General features: G+C 42.2%; 1 protein-coding gene across 1 annotated transcript in view; it reads right to left on the bottom strand.

Annotated features, from left to right (window-relative positions):
• Positions 1 to 18,467, bottom strand: part of APAF1 (apoptotic peptidase activating factor 1) — a 93,286-nt gene that overhangs the window by 74,201 nt on the left and 618 nt on the right. The window contains exons 2-7 of the mRNA XM_074941845.1: positions 12,235 to 12,389; positions 11,519 to 11,699; positions 10,998 to 11,187; positions 10,036 to 10,233; positions 9,363 to 9,546; positions 4,889 to 5,001 (exon numbers count right to left, since the gene is read on the bottom strand). Of these exons, the coding sequence (XP_074797946.1) occupies positions 4,889 to 5,001; positions 9,363 to 9,546; positions 10,036 to 10,233; positions 10,998 to 11,187; positions 11,519 to 11,656 (823 nt within the window). The 5' untranslated portion in view covers positions 11,657 to 11,699; positions 12,235 to 12,389. The remainder of the gene's footprint in view (positions 1 to 4,888; positions 5,002 to 9,362; positions 9,547 to 10,035; positions 10,234 to 10,997; positions 11,188 to 11,518; positions 11,700 to 12,234; positions 12,390 to 18,467) is intronic.

The raw sequence follows: 18,467 nt of genomic DNA on the forward strand, positions 1-18,467 counted from the left end.
TCCCAATTACCACTGACCTCAATGTCCTTAACTACTTTCTCCTTCAAAAATTTTTCCAAGACCTTGCATACTACAGATGTCAAACTAACAGACCTATAGTTATCCAGATGACATTTTTTTCCCCTTTCTTAAAAACAGGAACTATATCAGCAATTCTCCAGTCATACGGTACAACCCCTGAGTTTACAGCTTCATTAAAAATTCTTGCTAATGGGCTTGCAATTTTCGTGTGCCAGTTCCTTTAATATTCTTGGATGAAGATTATCTGGGCCCCCCGATTTAGTCCCATTAAGCTGTTCAAGTTTGGCTTCTACCTCGGATGTGGTAATATCTACCTCCATATCCTCATTCCCATTTGTCATCCTACCATTATCCCTAAGCTCCACATTAGCCTCATTAAAGACTGAGGCAAAGTATTTGTTTAGATATTGGACCATGCCTAGATTATCCTTAACCTCCACTTCCTCCTCAGCATTTAGCAGTCCCACTTCTTCTTTATATGGTGTGACTCACCACCGCGGCACCTCCTGTTGTTCAGTCCAGGAATTAGCTCAGTCCATATGGAGCGCCCTCTGCCGGTGGTGTCCCGTCCGTCTCTCGCCCTCTGTTGGTGTCTGGACCCACGTTGCTCCCTTCTCGCGGGGTCCTCTTCAGGACACTGCCCTCCAGCAGTACCCCCTAGTCCACGCTCACCCCCGTCGGGGGGGGGGGGGTGTTATCAGGAGTTCTTCTCTTTGCCCCAGCCACAATGGCCAACCACACCCCAAAGTCTAACCCCTGTTGGCAGGGGTCTGGTGCAGTCCGTGATGGCCATTCCTAACAGCCAGGTGTAAGTGCAAGGTGGAAGGGGCTAGGCACTTTGCCAGGCTGCGGGCCCTGAGAAGGTACCGGGCAGGAGTTCCCTTCTGCTCCCCCCGCCTGCACAGCACTGCACTGCACTGCGCTGCGCTGTGCTGTGCTGTCCCTGGTGCTAGTCTCCTCGCACAGAAGACAGACCTTCACCCTCTGAAGGCCCAAGAGAGACTGCCTGCCTCTTACCTGGGTAGCCTTTATATAGGGCCTAGTATGGCCCTGATTGGCTGCCTCTTGCTCAGCCCTGATTGGCTGCCTGTCTGCACAGCCACTCTGGCCTGCTGTAGCCCAATCTGGCCTGGGGGTGGGGCACCGCCCCACCACAACTGGCTATAGAAACTTTTACTATTGGTTTTAATTCCCTTTGCAAGGTCCAACTCTACATGGCTTTTGGGCTTTCTCACTTTTTCCCTACATGTTCTAACCTCAATAAGGTAGCTTTCCTTGCTGATCCCTCCCATCTTCCACTCCTTGTAGGTTTTCTGCTTTTTCTTAAGCACCTCTCTGAGATTCTCTCTCATCCAGCTTGGTCTGCAACTCCTGCCTATGAATTTTTTCCCCTTTCTTGGGATGCAGGCTTCTGATAGTTTCTGCAACTTTGACTTGAAGTAATTCCAGGCCTCCTCTGCCTTTAGATTCACAAGTTCTTCAGTCCAATCCACTTCCCTAACTAATTTCCTTAACTTTTTAAAGTTAGCCCTTTTGAAATCAAAAACCCTAGTCACAGATCTATTTTTGTTTATCTTTCCATTTAGTTTGAACTGAATTAGCTCATGATTGCTCAAACCAAGGTTGTCCCCTAAAAACATTTCTTCTATGAGGTCCTCACTACTCACCAAATCTAAAATGGCATCCCCTCTTGTTGGTTCAGCAACTACTTGGTGAAGGAATCCATCAGCTATCGCATCCAGGAAAATCTGAGCCCTATTATTATTACTAGCACTTGTCCTCCAGTCTATTTCTGGGAAATTAGTCTCCCATGATCACACAATTCCCATTAGTATTTACTTAATTAAAAACATTAAAGAGGTCCCTATCCAGATCGGATCCCGGTGGTCTCTAGCACACCCCAAGCACTTTCCCAGGGAAGGCTCTAGTAGCTTTCTTCCCCAATGTGATTTTTGCCCAGACTGACTGTCTTATCCATTCCATCACTTCTTATTTCTTTAGTCTACCTCATCATTGATATACAATGGTACTCCACCACCTTTGCCTTTATTTCTTGTCTTTCCTAAACAGCACGTACCCTTCAATACCTGTACTCCAGTCATGAATACTATTCCACCATGTTTCTGTTAACCCTAGAATATCTGGTTTCACTTCCTGCACCAGTAGCTCTAGTTCCTCCATTTTGTTACCTAGGCTCCTTGCATTAGTGTACAAACATCTTAATTTTTGCTGTTTGGCTTCGCTCACATTCTTTACCCAATTAGGCATAGACATTCTATTGCCAGTATCACCCATTAGACTGGTATCTACACTACCCTTCCTCCTCACGTCCATTCTCCTACCCACGACTGTACCCTTTCTTACTTCGTTTTCTTTCCTCTCAATGTTAAAATCCTGTGTGGAGATTACCTGGACATCTCCCCCAAATTCCTAGTTTAAAGCTCTCTGTAAATCAGTTGTGCCAGCCTCCATCCTAGAAGTCTATTTCCCTCCCCTACTCGGGATGGACTTCACCTGAGAGTACAGTTCTCTGTCCATGAATGCTTCCCAGTGGCCATACATCCCAAAGCCCTCCTTATGGCACCACTGCCTGAGCCATCTGTTGATCATCATAATCTTGTCACACCTTTGTTGTCCTTCTCTAGGAACAGGCAGAATCCCACTGAAGATCACCTGAGCCTCGATTTCCTTAAGCGTCTTCCCCAGCCTGGCATAATCTCCCTTGATATGTTCCAGCAAGAATCTAGCCGTATCACTTGTTCCCACATGAAGGACTATCAGTGAATTCTTTCCTGCGCCTGTTAGGATCCTCTTCAGCCTCAGGTCCACATCCCGTATCTTAGCACCCGGCAGACAGCACAACCTTCTCTTCTCTAGATCAGCTCGGGTTACAGGCCTGCCTATTCTTCTCAGTATGGAATCCCCAATCACACAGACCTGCCTTTTCCTGGTGATGGTGCGATTCTCTGGTCTATCCCCTGTTCCCTCTGGCTGCAAGTCCCCTCGATTCCTAGTCTCTCTTGCAATCCTCTACAACCCATCCTGTATCTTCCTGGGGCTCATATTTGGTGTTTTCTCCAATGACTCTTCCCCTCTTCCTATAGGACTAGTTGCTCTTCTCTTCTTCCTTGCCCTCTCACCTTCAGTGACCACCTGCTGTGCCTTTTCCTCATTTTCCAACTCCGCAAATCTGTTCCTGAGCTCTATTTCTCCTTCATTAGCCCGTATTTTCCTCTGCCTGTTTCTCCTAGTCACATGCTTCCACTGTCCACTTTAGTCACCCAGCAGTCTCCCTTCAGTGTTCTTTGGTCCTGCTTCCATCTGTAAGTCTGAGCTTTTTCCCTTCAGCCTCCTCATGCCTTTGCTCCATCATCCACTCGAACCCCCTTCTAAACTCAACCAGAGTTTCCACCTGCATCTCCAATCCTCGGATCTTTTCTTCCATCAGCTCTACTAGGCGGCACTTCATGCAGATGAAACTCTTTTCAGGTACCCCCTCCAGGATCATGTACATGCTGCAGCTTCCACATCCAGACATCTTCATTGTGTCTTCCACTGCTTGGGTCACTACCACTGCTGCCTCTGTATCTGTCAGCCTTCTCACCTAAGTCCTGTTAGTCCGGGAAACACAAACCAAAGCAAAACACCACCACCCACAGAGAAACAAACCTCCAACGAACACCAAAACACTGCCAGAACACCACACGCTCCCTTCACTAGCCTGTCTGTTCCTCTGCCTACCTCTTAGTCTTTCCCACAAACTCCCCTGCTTACAGCTCTATTTGCTGGCTCCTGTGCCGCTGCAGCTGTTTTTAATATTATTTATTATTAGCATGGATTATTAGAAATCAGGTGAATAGAAAAAATAATCACTTGCAGAATGACCTCCAAATGGAGAATGCTATCAAGTGGGACTACAAAAGGCATTTGGGACTTATTTTTAATGAAAATATTAACTCTTAAAAAGACAAATTAACTATGATCAAGTATTTCAATGCTAACAGAACAGACTAGCTGCAAACTGATTTGGAGAAATCAGAATAGATTCCAGGCAACAATATCAGATTCAATACCAATATACAAATCCATATATCAATTAGTACGGTGTGTAGCTGGGGTAAATATTCCCATAAACATTTTCCAAGTGCATGTGAGCAAAATCTAGGGGAAACCCCCCCACCACTATTTACAGCTACATTCTCACATAAAGGGAAGGCCCACTGAAGAAAACACACAACCAATTTGGTGTTCAGTGCCATAACATATATGTGTTATAACATATCATTGTCACAGGCTCAATTTTCCACTCACCAAGGCAAAAGGGGCTAGGAGCAATCAGGAGCTGCCTATTCAGCCCATGAAGAAGGCAGAAGGAAGTGGCTTAGACACTGTCCCCATTCCTTTCTCCAATAACCCCTTTAAGTTGGCCAAAGGAATAGTATTTGTGTCCTTCACTGGGAATTACATCATGCCTTCAAACTGTATAAACAGTTTGAAAAACATAAGTAGGAGGGGTAGGATTCTAAAAGGCTTTTCTATTTCGCACACAAGATGACAATCTACTTCACAGGCTGTTGTATGTTTTCATGGTCTTTGTTAACAGCACATAGAATTTTCTATGCACATACTTATGGAATCAGAGTGTAGCAGACAGCAACTCTACCTGTGTCCCTTAGATCTCCTATTACTTCAGCCACCTGCACCTGAGAGAAGTAGAGCATACCTGAGGAATGATTTTTATAACAGAGGTGAAGGAGAAGAAAGCAGTATCCTTTCAACAGGAATGCAAACATTTAAATCAAAATTCATTAGTTTTAAAAACATACATACATATCGAGACCTAGGAAAGGAAGAAAACAATCCTTACCAGTCACCGAGTCTGTCACACTCCTATCCCTACTGGTAATAAGAACTTGACACTGATTATCAAAAGCTTTTAATACCCAGGAATCCCAAATGTCATCCAGAACCATGAGACACCTAAAACAAGGGGAAAAAAAAATGGGGGTCAACTGATCACTTTTCAAACAAATACTCTGGAAAGTTGTACTATTAAAATGCTGTCTTTAAGATGCATTAAGCACTGCAGTTCAGGGAAGAACGGTATATTTTGAAGCCAAATATCTCAAAAAATAATTAAAAGATTTTGCCATTCATGGCTTTGTCAATAGGGAAAACATACATCTTGGCTTGTAATTTATGGCTGCATGTATTTGTCTCAGCAGAAACATTAGGCAAGCATTTTGAGATTTTTCTTTTTAATATCTTTCAGGACAGATAGATAAATATGTTTGTTGGCCAAGCTTGTGAGGCCTTACACTCCACTCAACAGCATTTATCTTTGTATAGTTATATTTGTGAAGTGTAACTTTTGATCACTGCATCCAATCAATTCTAAAATTTCAGAGAATGTCCTAAGCATCAATGGCCAGCACTCATTCATTTTGGAAAAAATCAGAATATTGAAAAAGGGGACACTGGAGGACATATTGAGCCCCATGTGATCTGATTAGCACAGCAAGCACCTCTGCAATTTTCTACAGATCAAGTCAAACAAAAAACCACCAAATGGTTGATGACACCCATTAACGCCTTCAAGTATAACATTACCACAGCCTGTAGACAACTAATTGCTCTCAGAGCTCAGAGCCACTTAACAGCTGTGGGGCAGTGCTCAGTCCTGATATCCACATCCACCCTCCATGGCAGGGGAAGAGATCACCAGCCAACACCTGTCCACTGCAATCCAGAGGGAAGAAAGGTACTTTTGGGCGGCAGGGCAGGAGTGGAGGGAAAGACACACAATCCCTGGCATGGCAGGAAATAAAGAGCCCTTAGCGTGGCAAGAATGTGGACCCTGCTATGAGGGAAAGACCACGGGGGGCAATTGAGTGATCCTGGTATAAGGGAAAGGAGGCACACAGAACCCTCACCAGGGGAGAGATTGGGGAATCCTGGGGATGAGAGGGTGGCACACAGGGAGTTTGTGAGGTGGAATGGAGGAATGTAAGAAGCCCTGATGAATGCAATAACGTCAGCCCCCAGAAACTACAATGCATATGTCCTCCTAGTTGGCATGAAAACAAATAAGAAATATCCTACCGTTTGTAAGATAAATAAAGAAGTTGCACAGAATGGCTAACTGAATTTTGCCTCCCATAGGACAAGTATAAACTTTTTTAGGAGAAAAAAGTTTCCAGCTGGCTTGGCTTGTTGCAAGTTTGTTTGTTTTTTAAATCTTGAAAAAAGTTATCTAGAAATAACCCTGCCTCAAGATTTTGCTATGATGCGACCACTCTATTTAAATGAACAACATTTTCCAGGGACTATACATTAAAGTATTTTTGCAGCAGGGCTATGCAGTGCAAATAGACATCTCAGACTGACTGAAAAATAGCCTTGCCCACACCCTGCATCACCACAGAAAGGGGATCTTATTTGTCAAAGAACTTGGTCCCTTTTCCTTAAAGGTTCACTGCCTCAGAGCAAAGAACCCAGAGCAGATGAACCAGGAGATGAAAGGGAGCCTCAGTTACTTGCATTACGAGCACTGTAGAATAAAACAGATATTCAGCTGAATTGCATTACACTGTTTAATTTTATTGCTCATTCTTTTTGGGGATTTTCAAAAAGCACTCAGAATTGGCCTAATTGTTCCCACTGAAGTCAAATGGAGTTTTACAATTGACCTCAACTGAAGCAGAGTTAAGCCAATAGCAAGCACTTATGAAAATCCACCACATATATACAAATACATACACGCTATAGCTGAGATTTTCAAAGCTGCCAAGGGGCTTTAGATCCCTAATTCTTTTTAATGCAAACCAGGCATCCAAACACCGTAGATTACTTTGAAAAATTCAGTTTATGCAACTATAAATTAGTGAAAGATTTACATTAGGACACTCAATCTCATGAGGGATAAGGAGGAATGACCCTGGAGTATTGTCACAGACACTACTGAGTAACGTGAAAAGTGTTGTACACCATATATGTAACTGGCTGCTCGTATGTGTGTATACTCCAACACTTCAGGTGTAGTCCAAAGTTTTACCAATTTTTTGGAGCTGGTGACCCCCCCCTCGCCCCTGACACTAAGAAAAGATTCCTCATCTCCTCCATCAAAACCTCTAATCCTAATCACACTTAGGAGAAATGTTATGACTATAACCATGCCAGATCTAATTCTGAAATTTAAAAAAACCTCAATAAGAAGTGAGGTACAGAGAGTGTTAAAATATAATCATAATCCAATATGATCATGTCTTGTTAAGAAAAATATTCCCAGGTACTGACTGGGAACACACAGTCCAGTTTTCCTTTGATCAAAGGCAATTGGAATGCTTTATTTTCATCACCAAAGAGAAAACTGCCAGATAAAAATGGAGTTAGACTTGAAAATCTTCACAACTAATGCTGGATCCTCTTTCAGAGGTAGCTGAAACCTGCTGAATTCCTGGCTAGAGAAAGTCAGTTGTAGCATCAAGTCCTAGGTGAGGTCTGTCAGTTTGTCTTGAAACGGCTTTGTTAGTGCTCTCAGATCAACAGCTACAGGTTATGTGTGCCACTAAAGTTGATTATTGAATATGTTAACAAGGGGAGATTGCTGATGTTTCATAAAAATCTGCACTTCTCTTATTTGAAAGAATTAAGATAGCACTTTACATTTTAAACCTCTCTCACTTCAACAAGGAGGAGTTGCTATCATCACACAGTAAAACAAAACAAAAAAAGTCAAGAATTCATGGAATGACCCTTACCAAAGCTCATTACTATAAAAGCTTCATGGAGGACTACACGTCGGTGTTCAGGTATTTTCTTGGAAACAAAAATTTGGCAATATATGAAACAGTAAAGCAATGAATGTGTGTGAACAGCCCTCTACTTTTCTGCCTGACATCTATAGAACTTGCAATATTACTACTCCAACTAAATACAGAAGTCTCTAACTGCTTCCTCAAAGTTCACTTTTAGATACCTTTCCTGCTTGCTCTGGCACTGCTTTACAGAACACCAAGTCTTCCGTACAATCAGAAACATCTCTCAAACATGTCAGAAGCTCTGCAGTACCAGAGATGTTAGTTGACACTTCAAGTCAATTGCTGATTTGTCACTTTTCCTAAAAAATTTGAAAGTAGTTGGGTTGTTGGATATAGTCAGCCATATCGTTACTATGACACAAAATTATTATTTGAATAAAGGTCTACTTTCACTTTAAGAACCTGCTTCAGGCCCAACAACTTTTGAAACCAAGTCTATTGCTTAGAGAAGGATAAGATTTTCTGCAGTGGTATATGCCTTACATTGTTGTGTGACACATACAAGATATCTGAAGGGCATTTGTCTGACATTTCCTGATGGAGTAATTAAATCTTGTCGATTTCTCCTCAGGTTTCTCCTTCAGTGACATATGTGGTTTCTGAATATCACCACCACTTCAAAGATTACATATTCTTGGCAGCCAGTACTTCAGATCTGACCACAAGCTATGGTTTCAAGTCAACTAGTGAGAAACCATATGTAGTATTTCTACATTTTCTTTTTGCCTTCTGAACCATCACTGTCTTTTCACAAAAGATTCATCTTCACAAAAGGACTCCTCTTTCCATGTCATCCGTCAGCCAGAACTAATCTCCAGCATAGACTGAACAACAAAAGCAACATGGTTTGGCAAAGCTTAGCGCTGCCCTAGGGTGTCGTGAACAATCACAAACACTGTCTGGTGTTCCTAATGACACATTTTGTCATAGTCTGTGTGCATAGGTACTTCATGGTGTACATGTTTAATGGGAAGTGTACTGTTCTGCATAAAGTCCAGGCACAGAGTTATATGTTTAACATGATTTTATCAGCAGAATATTCATGCACATATTCACATCCAGGACAAGTCTACACTGAATCATTGGCAAGTGTTCTCACTTTACAACAGTAAGTTGATTTGGAAGGGATATACTACTACATAGTGTACATTATAAATCCTTTTACATTTTTGTGTATGTAATTTCAGTTTTTGCATGGCTTCCTGAACCCGCCACACACAGTCTGGGAAATCCTGATATAGGGACTTTCATTTGAGAATCATAATATGTTTAAGAGTAATCCAACTTCTTGAAAATCTTTCCAGTTTTGCCTTACATAACGTTTCCTCACAATCTACAGCATTACCTTCAAGGATATTCAAAGGCTAGGTTGGAAAGAATTTAAAAGGGTGACCATGGTATTACTGCATTTTACAAGTTTTGAAACCAAGTCACAAAAAGGTTAAGCAACTTAACTAAGATCATGGGTTTTTTACATATAGCCTAATTCTTCCAACACATCTTTTATCCCACTAATAGTACCTGGGGTATTTGCGCAGTATCAGCAGACGAAGGCGGTCTTTAGCCTCCTCAATATTAAGCGGTGGCCTTTGTGAAAGAGAGAAGTCCTGGTCTAGTCTACTACAAAGATTCTGGAGTTTCATTAGGAGCCCTGCCTTGTCTTGTTTTCCAACAGAAATCCAATGTACTCCTCCTGGGAAGCAATCTAACAAAAAGATGATGCAAAGTTAAAATTCATATTTTTAGTTGAGATATATTTGCTATGAGTGACAAATAGAAGCAAAATTACGTTAAGAAATTACTTTATATAAAGCTAAGATGGGAATAAATTTTAGGCTCTGATAAGTAGCTGTCGAACTAGATAAACATATTTTGAAAAGTCAATAAAATACTTCCATAATTCTAAATCCAAATACATTTGTACATCACCCAAGTAAGAGTGACCTGCTTATGCCCTTATTTAAAATATTATCCAGGTTGGAAAGTTACTCTGGGAACCTTTTTCCACGAATCACAGCAATATCTAATGATCCTAGAGTATAAGATGATGATCAGAGGTATAAATACTGGATGGGATTTTTTTAGAAATGCCCAAATCATTTAGAAGTCTGAATCCCATTTACCTGCAATGGGACTTAGGCGCTATAATAATTTATGAAAATTTGGTATGTGTATAAAGGATGAGCATCTGTACCTTCCAAGAGATGGTGATCCCGTAGTGCTTCTGCTGTTAAAACAGACTTCCCACAACCTGCCATTCCATAAACAGTAACCCAGCCTGGATCACTTCTTAAGTTGTACAGTTTCTGTTGAATTGCTTTTACCAGCTTTGGACGAGTAACAAATACAACTGGTCTTTGTGGTACTCCACCCTCACAGAGGACTGTCCTCACTGAAATTAAAAAAAAACATATACAGAAACAGAAATAATTTCTACGTGATTTTTCCCCAGCTCTTTAATAAAAAAACAAACAAACAAACAAAAAAACCACACCACACACCAAACACACCAAAAAGACACCCCAAAGCTCCCCCCCCGACATCATAAAAAGTACTGGATCACCAGTTGCTGAAATCCACTGCTTGTCCCCAGAACAGATGGAAAGGTTACAAAACAGGCATTTAGGATAATTTGAAGTCTATAATTAAAAAAAACAAACACTTATGGTAGATGAGAAATTTGAACCAAATTTTTAGTATGTCCCAAGTATTGAATAAACATAAAAGAAAGTTTTTTGTGGGTGGGAAATAAGCTTCCAAGATTAATGAGATTTTCAGAGTTCGACTTCCATACTCAGATTAAGCTTCTCTAAAATATGCTGACAGGAAAGGTCTTCCTCCTAACTACCACTTCACAATCAACTATTTGGATTTAAATGGAAATGTAGGACATGTAAGCCTTCATTTAAATAATAATCAACAAAACATTTCTTAAAATAAAGTTACTGGACATGAAACTGCACCAATTTCAGACAAAACCCTCTCTCCCGCCACCCCATATGTCAGATGAAATATGGAAACATTGACTAGTACCATACCAGATCAAACTGTCTCAGGAAGCAGTACGTGAAGCAATATACTTACTCATTTTATAATGAATTAAATCCTAGTTTAATTACTATCTTCAAGAATTGAGAATGCAAGAGTTATACTGACCATACGAAGTAACTGCATCCACAGACTTATTTCCATTACAAGAGGAGATAATAGGGATCCCATCCTGAAGAAGGGCAGCTAGGTCTTTGTATCCTTCATGAAGCAGTGCGTTATAGAAGGATATGTATGAATAATTATCTTTTGCAAGAATAATTTTTATTAGCATAGCAGCTCGTTCCTTCTGTGTAGTCTAACGGAAGCAAAAAAAAATGGTTATATGCAATCACAAAAATTGGGAGATTAGGTCATCTAGTTCCAACACCTGGCTAGTTAAGGACTGTGCTTCTTATTGCCAAGAATATTTGCTGCTAATACAGGTCAGATAATGGACCTGCATTAAGACTTTAATTCAGCAAGGTATTCAAACACACACCTAACTTTAAGTATGTAAATAGTCCCACCAAGTTTAGGTACCTTGCTGAATCATGGCCTAAGATGTCAGAAAACTATTCAAACGAGTATATTAAAACATGTTGAGCAATCTGGGAATAGGAAAGTAATTAAGAAGATACGCATTTTACCTGTGCTTTTACTTTCTCCTCCTCCTGTAATGTTAGGACTTCATCAGCAACCATATGATCCATAATGTAAGAGGTCTTGATATCTCTTTCTAATGCTTCATGATTCAGAAGCAAATGATTTCGAGATTTCACATCCATTTTTCTTCAGTGTAGAAAAAACAAGTTTGCACAGGAACATGTACTAGTCAAGACATTAAGAAACATTAAGAATCAATTTCAAAATATATTTCCTTTTGTAACTTAAGAAAAGTGTAACTTAAGAAAAGTGGCAACAGTATTCCCAACATTAACTCCAGTTGAAATGTAGCTGATCTTCAGTTAGTTTCATGTTATGAATTACTCCTTACTAGAAAGTATGCAAGCAACCAACGTTTCAGCCTATTACTGGTGTTTCTTGAGAACGCTATATAAAGATTTTCATATTATCCTCTCCAAGATGCTCAGATGCTTATGTCCAGCTGGGCTGATGAATGTAACAGATTAAGAAAACAGAGAGAAAATCCCACTTCCTGCTGCTGTCCATTCCCAACCACCCAACTTCTACCTAACTTCTAACTCACCCCCACTCCATTTCCCCATCAATCCTGTCTCCTGCTCCTATCCTCCCCATTCTCTTCCAATGCCTGGCTCTTACCCATCCCCTGCTCCTACTGATGCCCCCAACCCCCAGGCTCCTATCAGACCCTTCTGGCTCCTCCTCCAACTCCTCCACCCACCAGTGCATTGGAGTCAGGCTGCTTCCTCCTCCACTCCATGCTGGCTCTGTGCCGGCAAAAGGCATCTTCTCTCCCATGCTCTCAGTCTCCCTGTTCTCAGTTCCTGTGCCTGGTACCGCAGCAGCAGGAGAAATTGTTAAAGTCTTGTTCAGCTTCTGCAAACCCAGCACAGATCATACTCAATAGGTGCTCTATGGGGATGGTGCATGAGCAGTCGAGTTGTAGACACGAGCTGTGTGGGGATGGAGTATGCTCAGTGCAGATGGAATCTGCTCAGTGCAGATGGAATCTTCTGGGAATTTAGCTGCCAAATTCTACCAAGCCTCTCCTAAGCATGTACAAACTGAGACTTTTCAAAGACTAATGATTTGGGCAAATTTTCACAGGAAAGGTAAAAGGCACAACCCTGATGGCAGGGCAGGGCAAGCCCCCCCACGGCCAAAATTCAAGTCCCTTCTCTAAAGCATGGAGGTGTTTGAGCTTCTTAACAAAATCACAGAAAATTTATTTATTTTTAACATCAAACATACTTTCCCTAATCTCATTCTCCGGGGGAAAAAAAAATCAGCCTTAGGCAGACACCCAGTATGGAAAATTGCCAAACTTAAACCATTTGGGCTGCAAAGTTAAAGCCCCCAAAACAAAGATTCTCCCAGAAGTAGAGAGTTAAAGAAACCCCTGTGCCCACAAGGATCCTCACTGCAGGATCAAGGTATAAGTTACCCCAAAGTAGGAGAGATGGGGAGGAAGGCAGAGAGCAAATCAATCAGTTAAGAGAATGCATTATATTAATGATGTCGGTCCCCAATCTCTTCCCAGGGAGAGGAGAGTGCGCTCCCTGCTTCTCTGGGGGCAAAAAGACCCCAAGACCCACTTAGCTGCTCATAGCCCCCACCCTTCTTCAGCTCACCCTCCCTCAGGATCCTTGCCCCAGGGACTGTTTCTCTCTCAGCTGCTCCTCCCACACTCACTGCCCCCTCCCTCAGGGCACAGACCTATGGCCTCACCTCTTTTATGGAGATTGACTCCCCATCCCACCCCACTGCCCCCCCAGCCGCCAACACCCCACCACCACAGGGTACCCTATGCTCCCCCACCACTACTGGGTACCCCACCCTCCCTAAATGGCGCTCCTGGCCAAGGCACTCCAGGACCTCCCCATAGATGCTTCTGTTATCCCCATGCCTCTGTAGGGCGGGCACAGCGATGGGGACAAGGGGTGTGCACTGAGGCTGCCTCTCAGTGAGGAGCACAGGCCACTGGCTGCACGGAAGTGGGGGGGGGGGGGAAATCACTCTGAAGCCCCTCCTCCCCCCAGGACACAGACTCAGTGGTGAGGCTGCACCTGACCCTGACACAATGCAAGAGCTGGCCTTGCCCCTCTGAGCTAGGCGCACTGCGATAGCGAGCTAGAGGAACAGAGTCTTGCAAGCTCGCCCAATTGTCTTGTTCGATTGCAAGAACAGCAAGACCAGTCAAGCATTCCTGACTCATTGTAGAGCAGAGATAGTTTTTAATGAGCTTTAGTTTTGAGAAACTCCATTCTCCTGATGCTACTGTTACAGGAAATGTCAGTAGGATATGAATGGCAATGTACATATTAGAATATATGTCAACAAGTTTGCTGGTATGAATAAACTGTACAATGTCCATCACCGACTTTGCATGTGGCAACACTGATGACAATGTACTCAGTTCTTCATACAGTTCAAGTCCATTTAAATCCAAACTATCACCGTGCTTCAGGAGGCTCTCTAGGTTCTTGCACTTTGTCATTAGCTGCTCTTGTTTTCCTATTTCGTTGAATTTAGTTATGTCATACAAAAATCCAAACTGTTCTTGGTGTGCTCGTAAGGTATTAAACCTTTCATCAACGGCAGATATTGCTTTATCCATCACAACATTAAAAAATTTAACCTCAAATTTCTTTTCTGGATCTTCTAATGGGCTCATCTGCTCCTTCATATTCCGCTTGCCATTTTTTCCTCGAAACTCGTCACATTTGGACATGGAAATTTTGGTTCTACACCGAGTGCCTCTCCAAACTCTCTTGCTGTAACCTGTGCTTCTTTGAATCCATTTTCTCTATATTTCACTAAAAGTCTTGTGTGTTGTTTAGTAAGGTAAGTGTTGAATCAAGCTACATCACTGGACTCTGCATTATTTTGCTTACACTTGAGATTTTAACAAGAATGTCATACCAGATTACGATAGATGTTAGAAACTTGAAGCTGGATATTTTAGAGGCCAATGACTGTGCTTCACTTTTAGATCTCTGGCTTCTTCCGAAATAGCAACCTGTGGTTCATCACTGTGTCAAATTTTCCCAGTTGTTGTACAAGGCCCAAAAATTTGCCATTTTTGGGCTGGTATAATTTCTCAACACTTCTTCTTAAAGCAAGATTGAATATCTATCGACAAACAACAATAGATAATAGATGTTCAAGAACACGACGTCAATGCTGCTTCTCTGACTCCAGTTTTGGGCATCAAGAGTTGTCTGATTTTTTTAACCTTACATTCAACTCAGACCACTTGTGCATACTTTCAATGTGGTGTTGTGTCTTTTCATGTTGCGGTAATGTGTGACTAAGATTTTGTCAATCATTAATACCCATGGTTGTGATGTTAAAATTGCAATTGTTGAAAATCTTGCATGGGAAACAAAATACAGCATCCTTGCATGTAGAGTACACAAGCCACCGTCCGTTGACAATTTCACCGTTAGAAAGTCTTTTGTAGTAACTGTTTTCTGTTAATTTCCTACCTCTAATGTATTTAGGATATTCAAGACCTTCTACTCTCACAGGGCCTCTCTCAAATATAATGGTGCATAATTCGCTGTTTAAAGATTGCGGCCATGCGCCAATGTCATCTATATCTCATGCTAGTAAATAGTTTCAACTGTTGTAATTTCTTGTTTTGTGTCTGCATCTGTTTCAAATGATAGTTCCGTGTTTTGTTGAGTTTCTTGAACTTCTTCTGCATAAAAATTTTCTTTGGAAGTTACTTGATGATTTTGATCAACTTCGTTGTTTTCATGACGTACAAACTTAAGTATAGAACACTTCTGTGCTTGTATAGCTAATTCTATTTCATCTTTCCGTTTTCTTCTTTTGAGATCCGGAAAGTTATTTTCAATACGACATTATAACTTATAAGGGTGTTTTTTAAAGAAATAACTGTTTAAATTATTGTCAGATTATCAGAAATATTATTTAAAATAACTAATCTAGGACCTTGAGCTAGTGTGGAGACACCTCACAAGGCACTCCACCCTGACTGGGACACAACAGAGTTGGAAACCGATGTCATTTTTACAAAGTCACTTTTTAGTTTTAAATATGTCGTGGGCGTCAGTCTTAATATTAGTTACAACTCTATATCAACCTTATACTGTAAATAGATCAATGGCATTATCCAGTTTAAGAAGCTGGGTTTCCAAGCAGCGGGAAGATAGGACCGTAGTTTTATTCCTAGGTAAAGCACAAAGTCACCAAAATGAAGTCAGCACAGAATCATCTCTTCTGGATTAAGGTAGGACAGAAATGTTATAGAAGTCCTATCCACTAAAATTAGTGCAGCATGGACAGAGACAAGCTAATTTCTTTTTCCAACCTAACGTGCCCTTGTTACAGAAGGACTCTCTCTCCAGGTTTTGTCACTCATCCTTTCTGATAAAGGATGTCAATTATGACAATGAACTTCCATCACCAGTTCATTTTACATAGATGACTGAGTCATCAGATGATAACTTCTGTTCACTTGCAATCTTGACTGGATATCAGAGTACTGTGCTAGCAGCACAACTGCTTGAAGAGCCGCTCTTTTCCATCAAGAGCTTACTGGAAAAGAAAAAAACAAACAAAACCTTTGAGATATTTTTGTGTTGCACACACACCTCTAAGCTCTGCTTGTTCATACGTCTGACCTTAAATTGTGCCTTATTTTTGTTTGGAAAGACATTAGCAAATAGCAGCACGTTTTGGGCACTGCCAGAAATACATGATAAATCACTGCCTCTAAAGTTCCATGAAAAGCTGACATTTTCACAGCTCTAGCATTATCTGCTGCACAGATTCCTCACTAGTAAAGAGATAAGTATATTACAGTTGTTGGAGGGCTTTATTTAGCAGTAACAGGGCTACAGAAAAGCTTGTCAACATATTTTGTTTCTCTGATGAAAACTGGCCCACTCCCTCCCCCAAACTAAACTTGTCATAAATAATTGTCAACAACTTAATTTTCTGTTTTGGGCTAAGATTCATTAAATATTGAAATTGGATTCAGGATTCTTAGCAAGCATTTTTGGCAAACAAAGTTGTTAAATAACAATCAAACATGATTTTGATAAAGGTATTGAAAATGTCACCAAAGTCTGGCAAACAAGGGAAAACCGGTCTATTCTGAAACCTGTGCAAAACATAAGGTTAAAAAAAAAATGCTTAAAGCTGATCAATGGCAACACAGTAGTGCTTTCATGCTTGACTCACCACCGGCCTGCTGGTCCAATAGCTGCAGTAGAGGAGGAGATAGGTGGAAAGCCACGGGTCCCTAAAATCCACATCTTGGGGTGCAGAGTGGCAACAGCAGCAGCAAACTCTCAGGTCAGGTCACGCCACTGCGCATCACCGACCACAGTGAAGTGCGGCATCTCGGGGCCACGGGACCCACAGCAGCTCCTCCTGCCCCACGCGGCTACCCCTGGACCAGATGGATCGCTGCTGCACCTGCTGGGCAAGAGGCGTGCTCCCCAGCCCAGCCAGCTGTGTGCATTCCAATCCAGCCCGTGCGGTCACTTGGAGCAGAGGTGCTCGGGCTAGCTGCCAAGAAAGTAAGTCACTTTCACTTCCTCGGCATGCAGCCAGCCAGCCAGCCCAAGCAGCACCCATCCCCACGGGGGGAGGGGGGGCTCCATGGGAGGGGGGGCACGCGCTCAGCATTGGGGGGGACCCCACTTTGTGGGGGGGCGGGGAGAAGAACATACGTTATGGGGAGCAGCAAAAGGATACCGCCGGAGCCACCTGGCCCACCTCACAGAAGCAGGGAGAAAGTCACACACAGGTGAGTTCCCACGCCTCTTCCCAGAGACCTCAGCAGCTAGTACCCTCCCCCAGAATGCACCGCTGTGCCGGTGCATTCAGCTCTACAACCCGACCCCGCTCTTACCTGCTTGCTGTCCCATCCCAGCGGTAGTGCCCCAAATTTAGTGGTGGCCTATGCAGCTGCCTAAGGACAGCCCTGTGCTTGAGACAGCTGCTGGGGAGGGACATGTGATCCCTCTTGTGGCTTCCCTTTGCTTCCCAGTCAGAATCTGTTATTCTGCAGGGAAACAAAGAACTTTGCCCGTGCACAGTGGCACAGAATTCCCCCAGGAGTATTATATGGAGTTTCTTAAACCTTCCTCTGAAACATCTGGTTCTGGACACTATCAGAGACAGTAGTACTGAAGTAAATGAATCACTGGTCTGCTCCGGTCTGGCAATTTCTGTTCATACAGGCTCCCCCTGCATTAACACAACGTACCACCCTTTGGTTTTCAATACTACGTAAGAGTGTTTAAAATAGATCATAAACTTTCATAAATCAAAGTTTTAGGCCTAAACTACTTATTTTAAAATTAAATAATAATAATAATAAATTTAATATTAATATGTTTTAAGTCTCCCCAAAGAGACAGATCTCCTCTCAATTACTTGGATCTCCATATTATGCCATCCTTTAGGTAAGGAATGAAGCATGTACTAAACAGAACACACAACTGTCCAATAAAGACAAAATAGTTCCTATTTATTCTCATGTTTAATAAATACGCTGAAGCAATACAAAAACCCCAACCAGCATTTTCTTGCAAATGATTACTACCGCAAGGGTTCATTACATACAGGATGAAGTAGAGCTCCAAGTAAAATAAAACTCAGACTGAAAAAAATATCCAGGCAAAAAAAACTCTCTCCACAATAGAAACAGAATTCAAATGCATATCCAGACACGCACTAACGATTCATGTGAGAGAATTTACAAAAAGGACAACAACCGCTATGTCATTTCCACGTAACAGATCAGCCGGCAGAAAATGAAAGCTTCAGCTTGAAAAGTGCCTATTAATAGCGCCCTCCCGCGTCCACCCCCAAAACCACAAAGGCAAGTTCCCGGGCACAGTTCGGCAACCCCCCCCCCGCGAAGCACGCGCCAGGTGCCCCGACCTCAGGGAACTCAAGGGGCGCCCGGCC

This window comes from Natator depressus, chromosome 1 (assembly GCF_965152275.1).
Source record: "Natator depressus isolate rNatDep1 chromosome 1, rNatDep2.hap1, whole genome shotgun sequence".
In the NCBI taxonomy this organism is placed as follows: Eukaryota; Metazoa; Chordata; order Testudines; family Cheloniidae; genus Natator; species Natator depressus.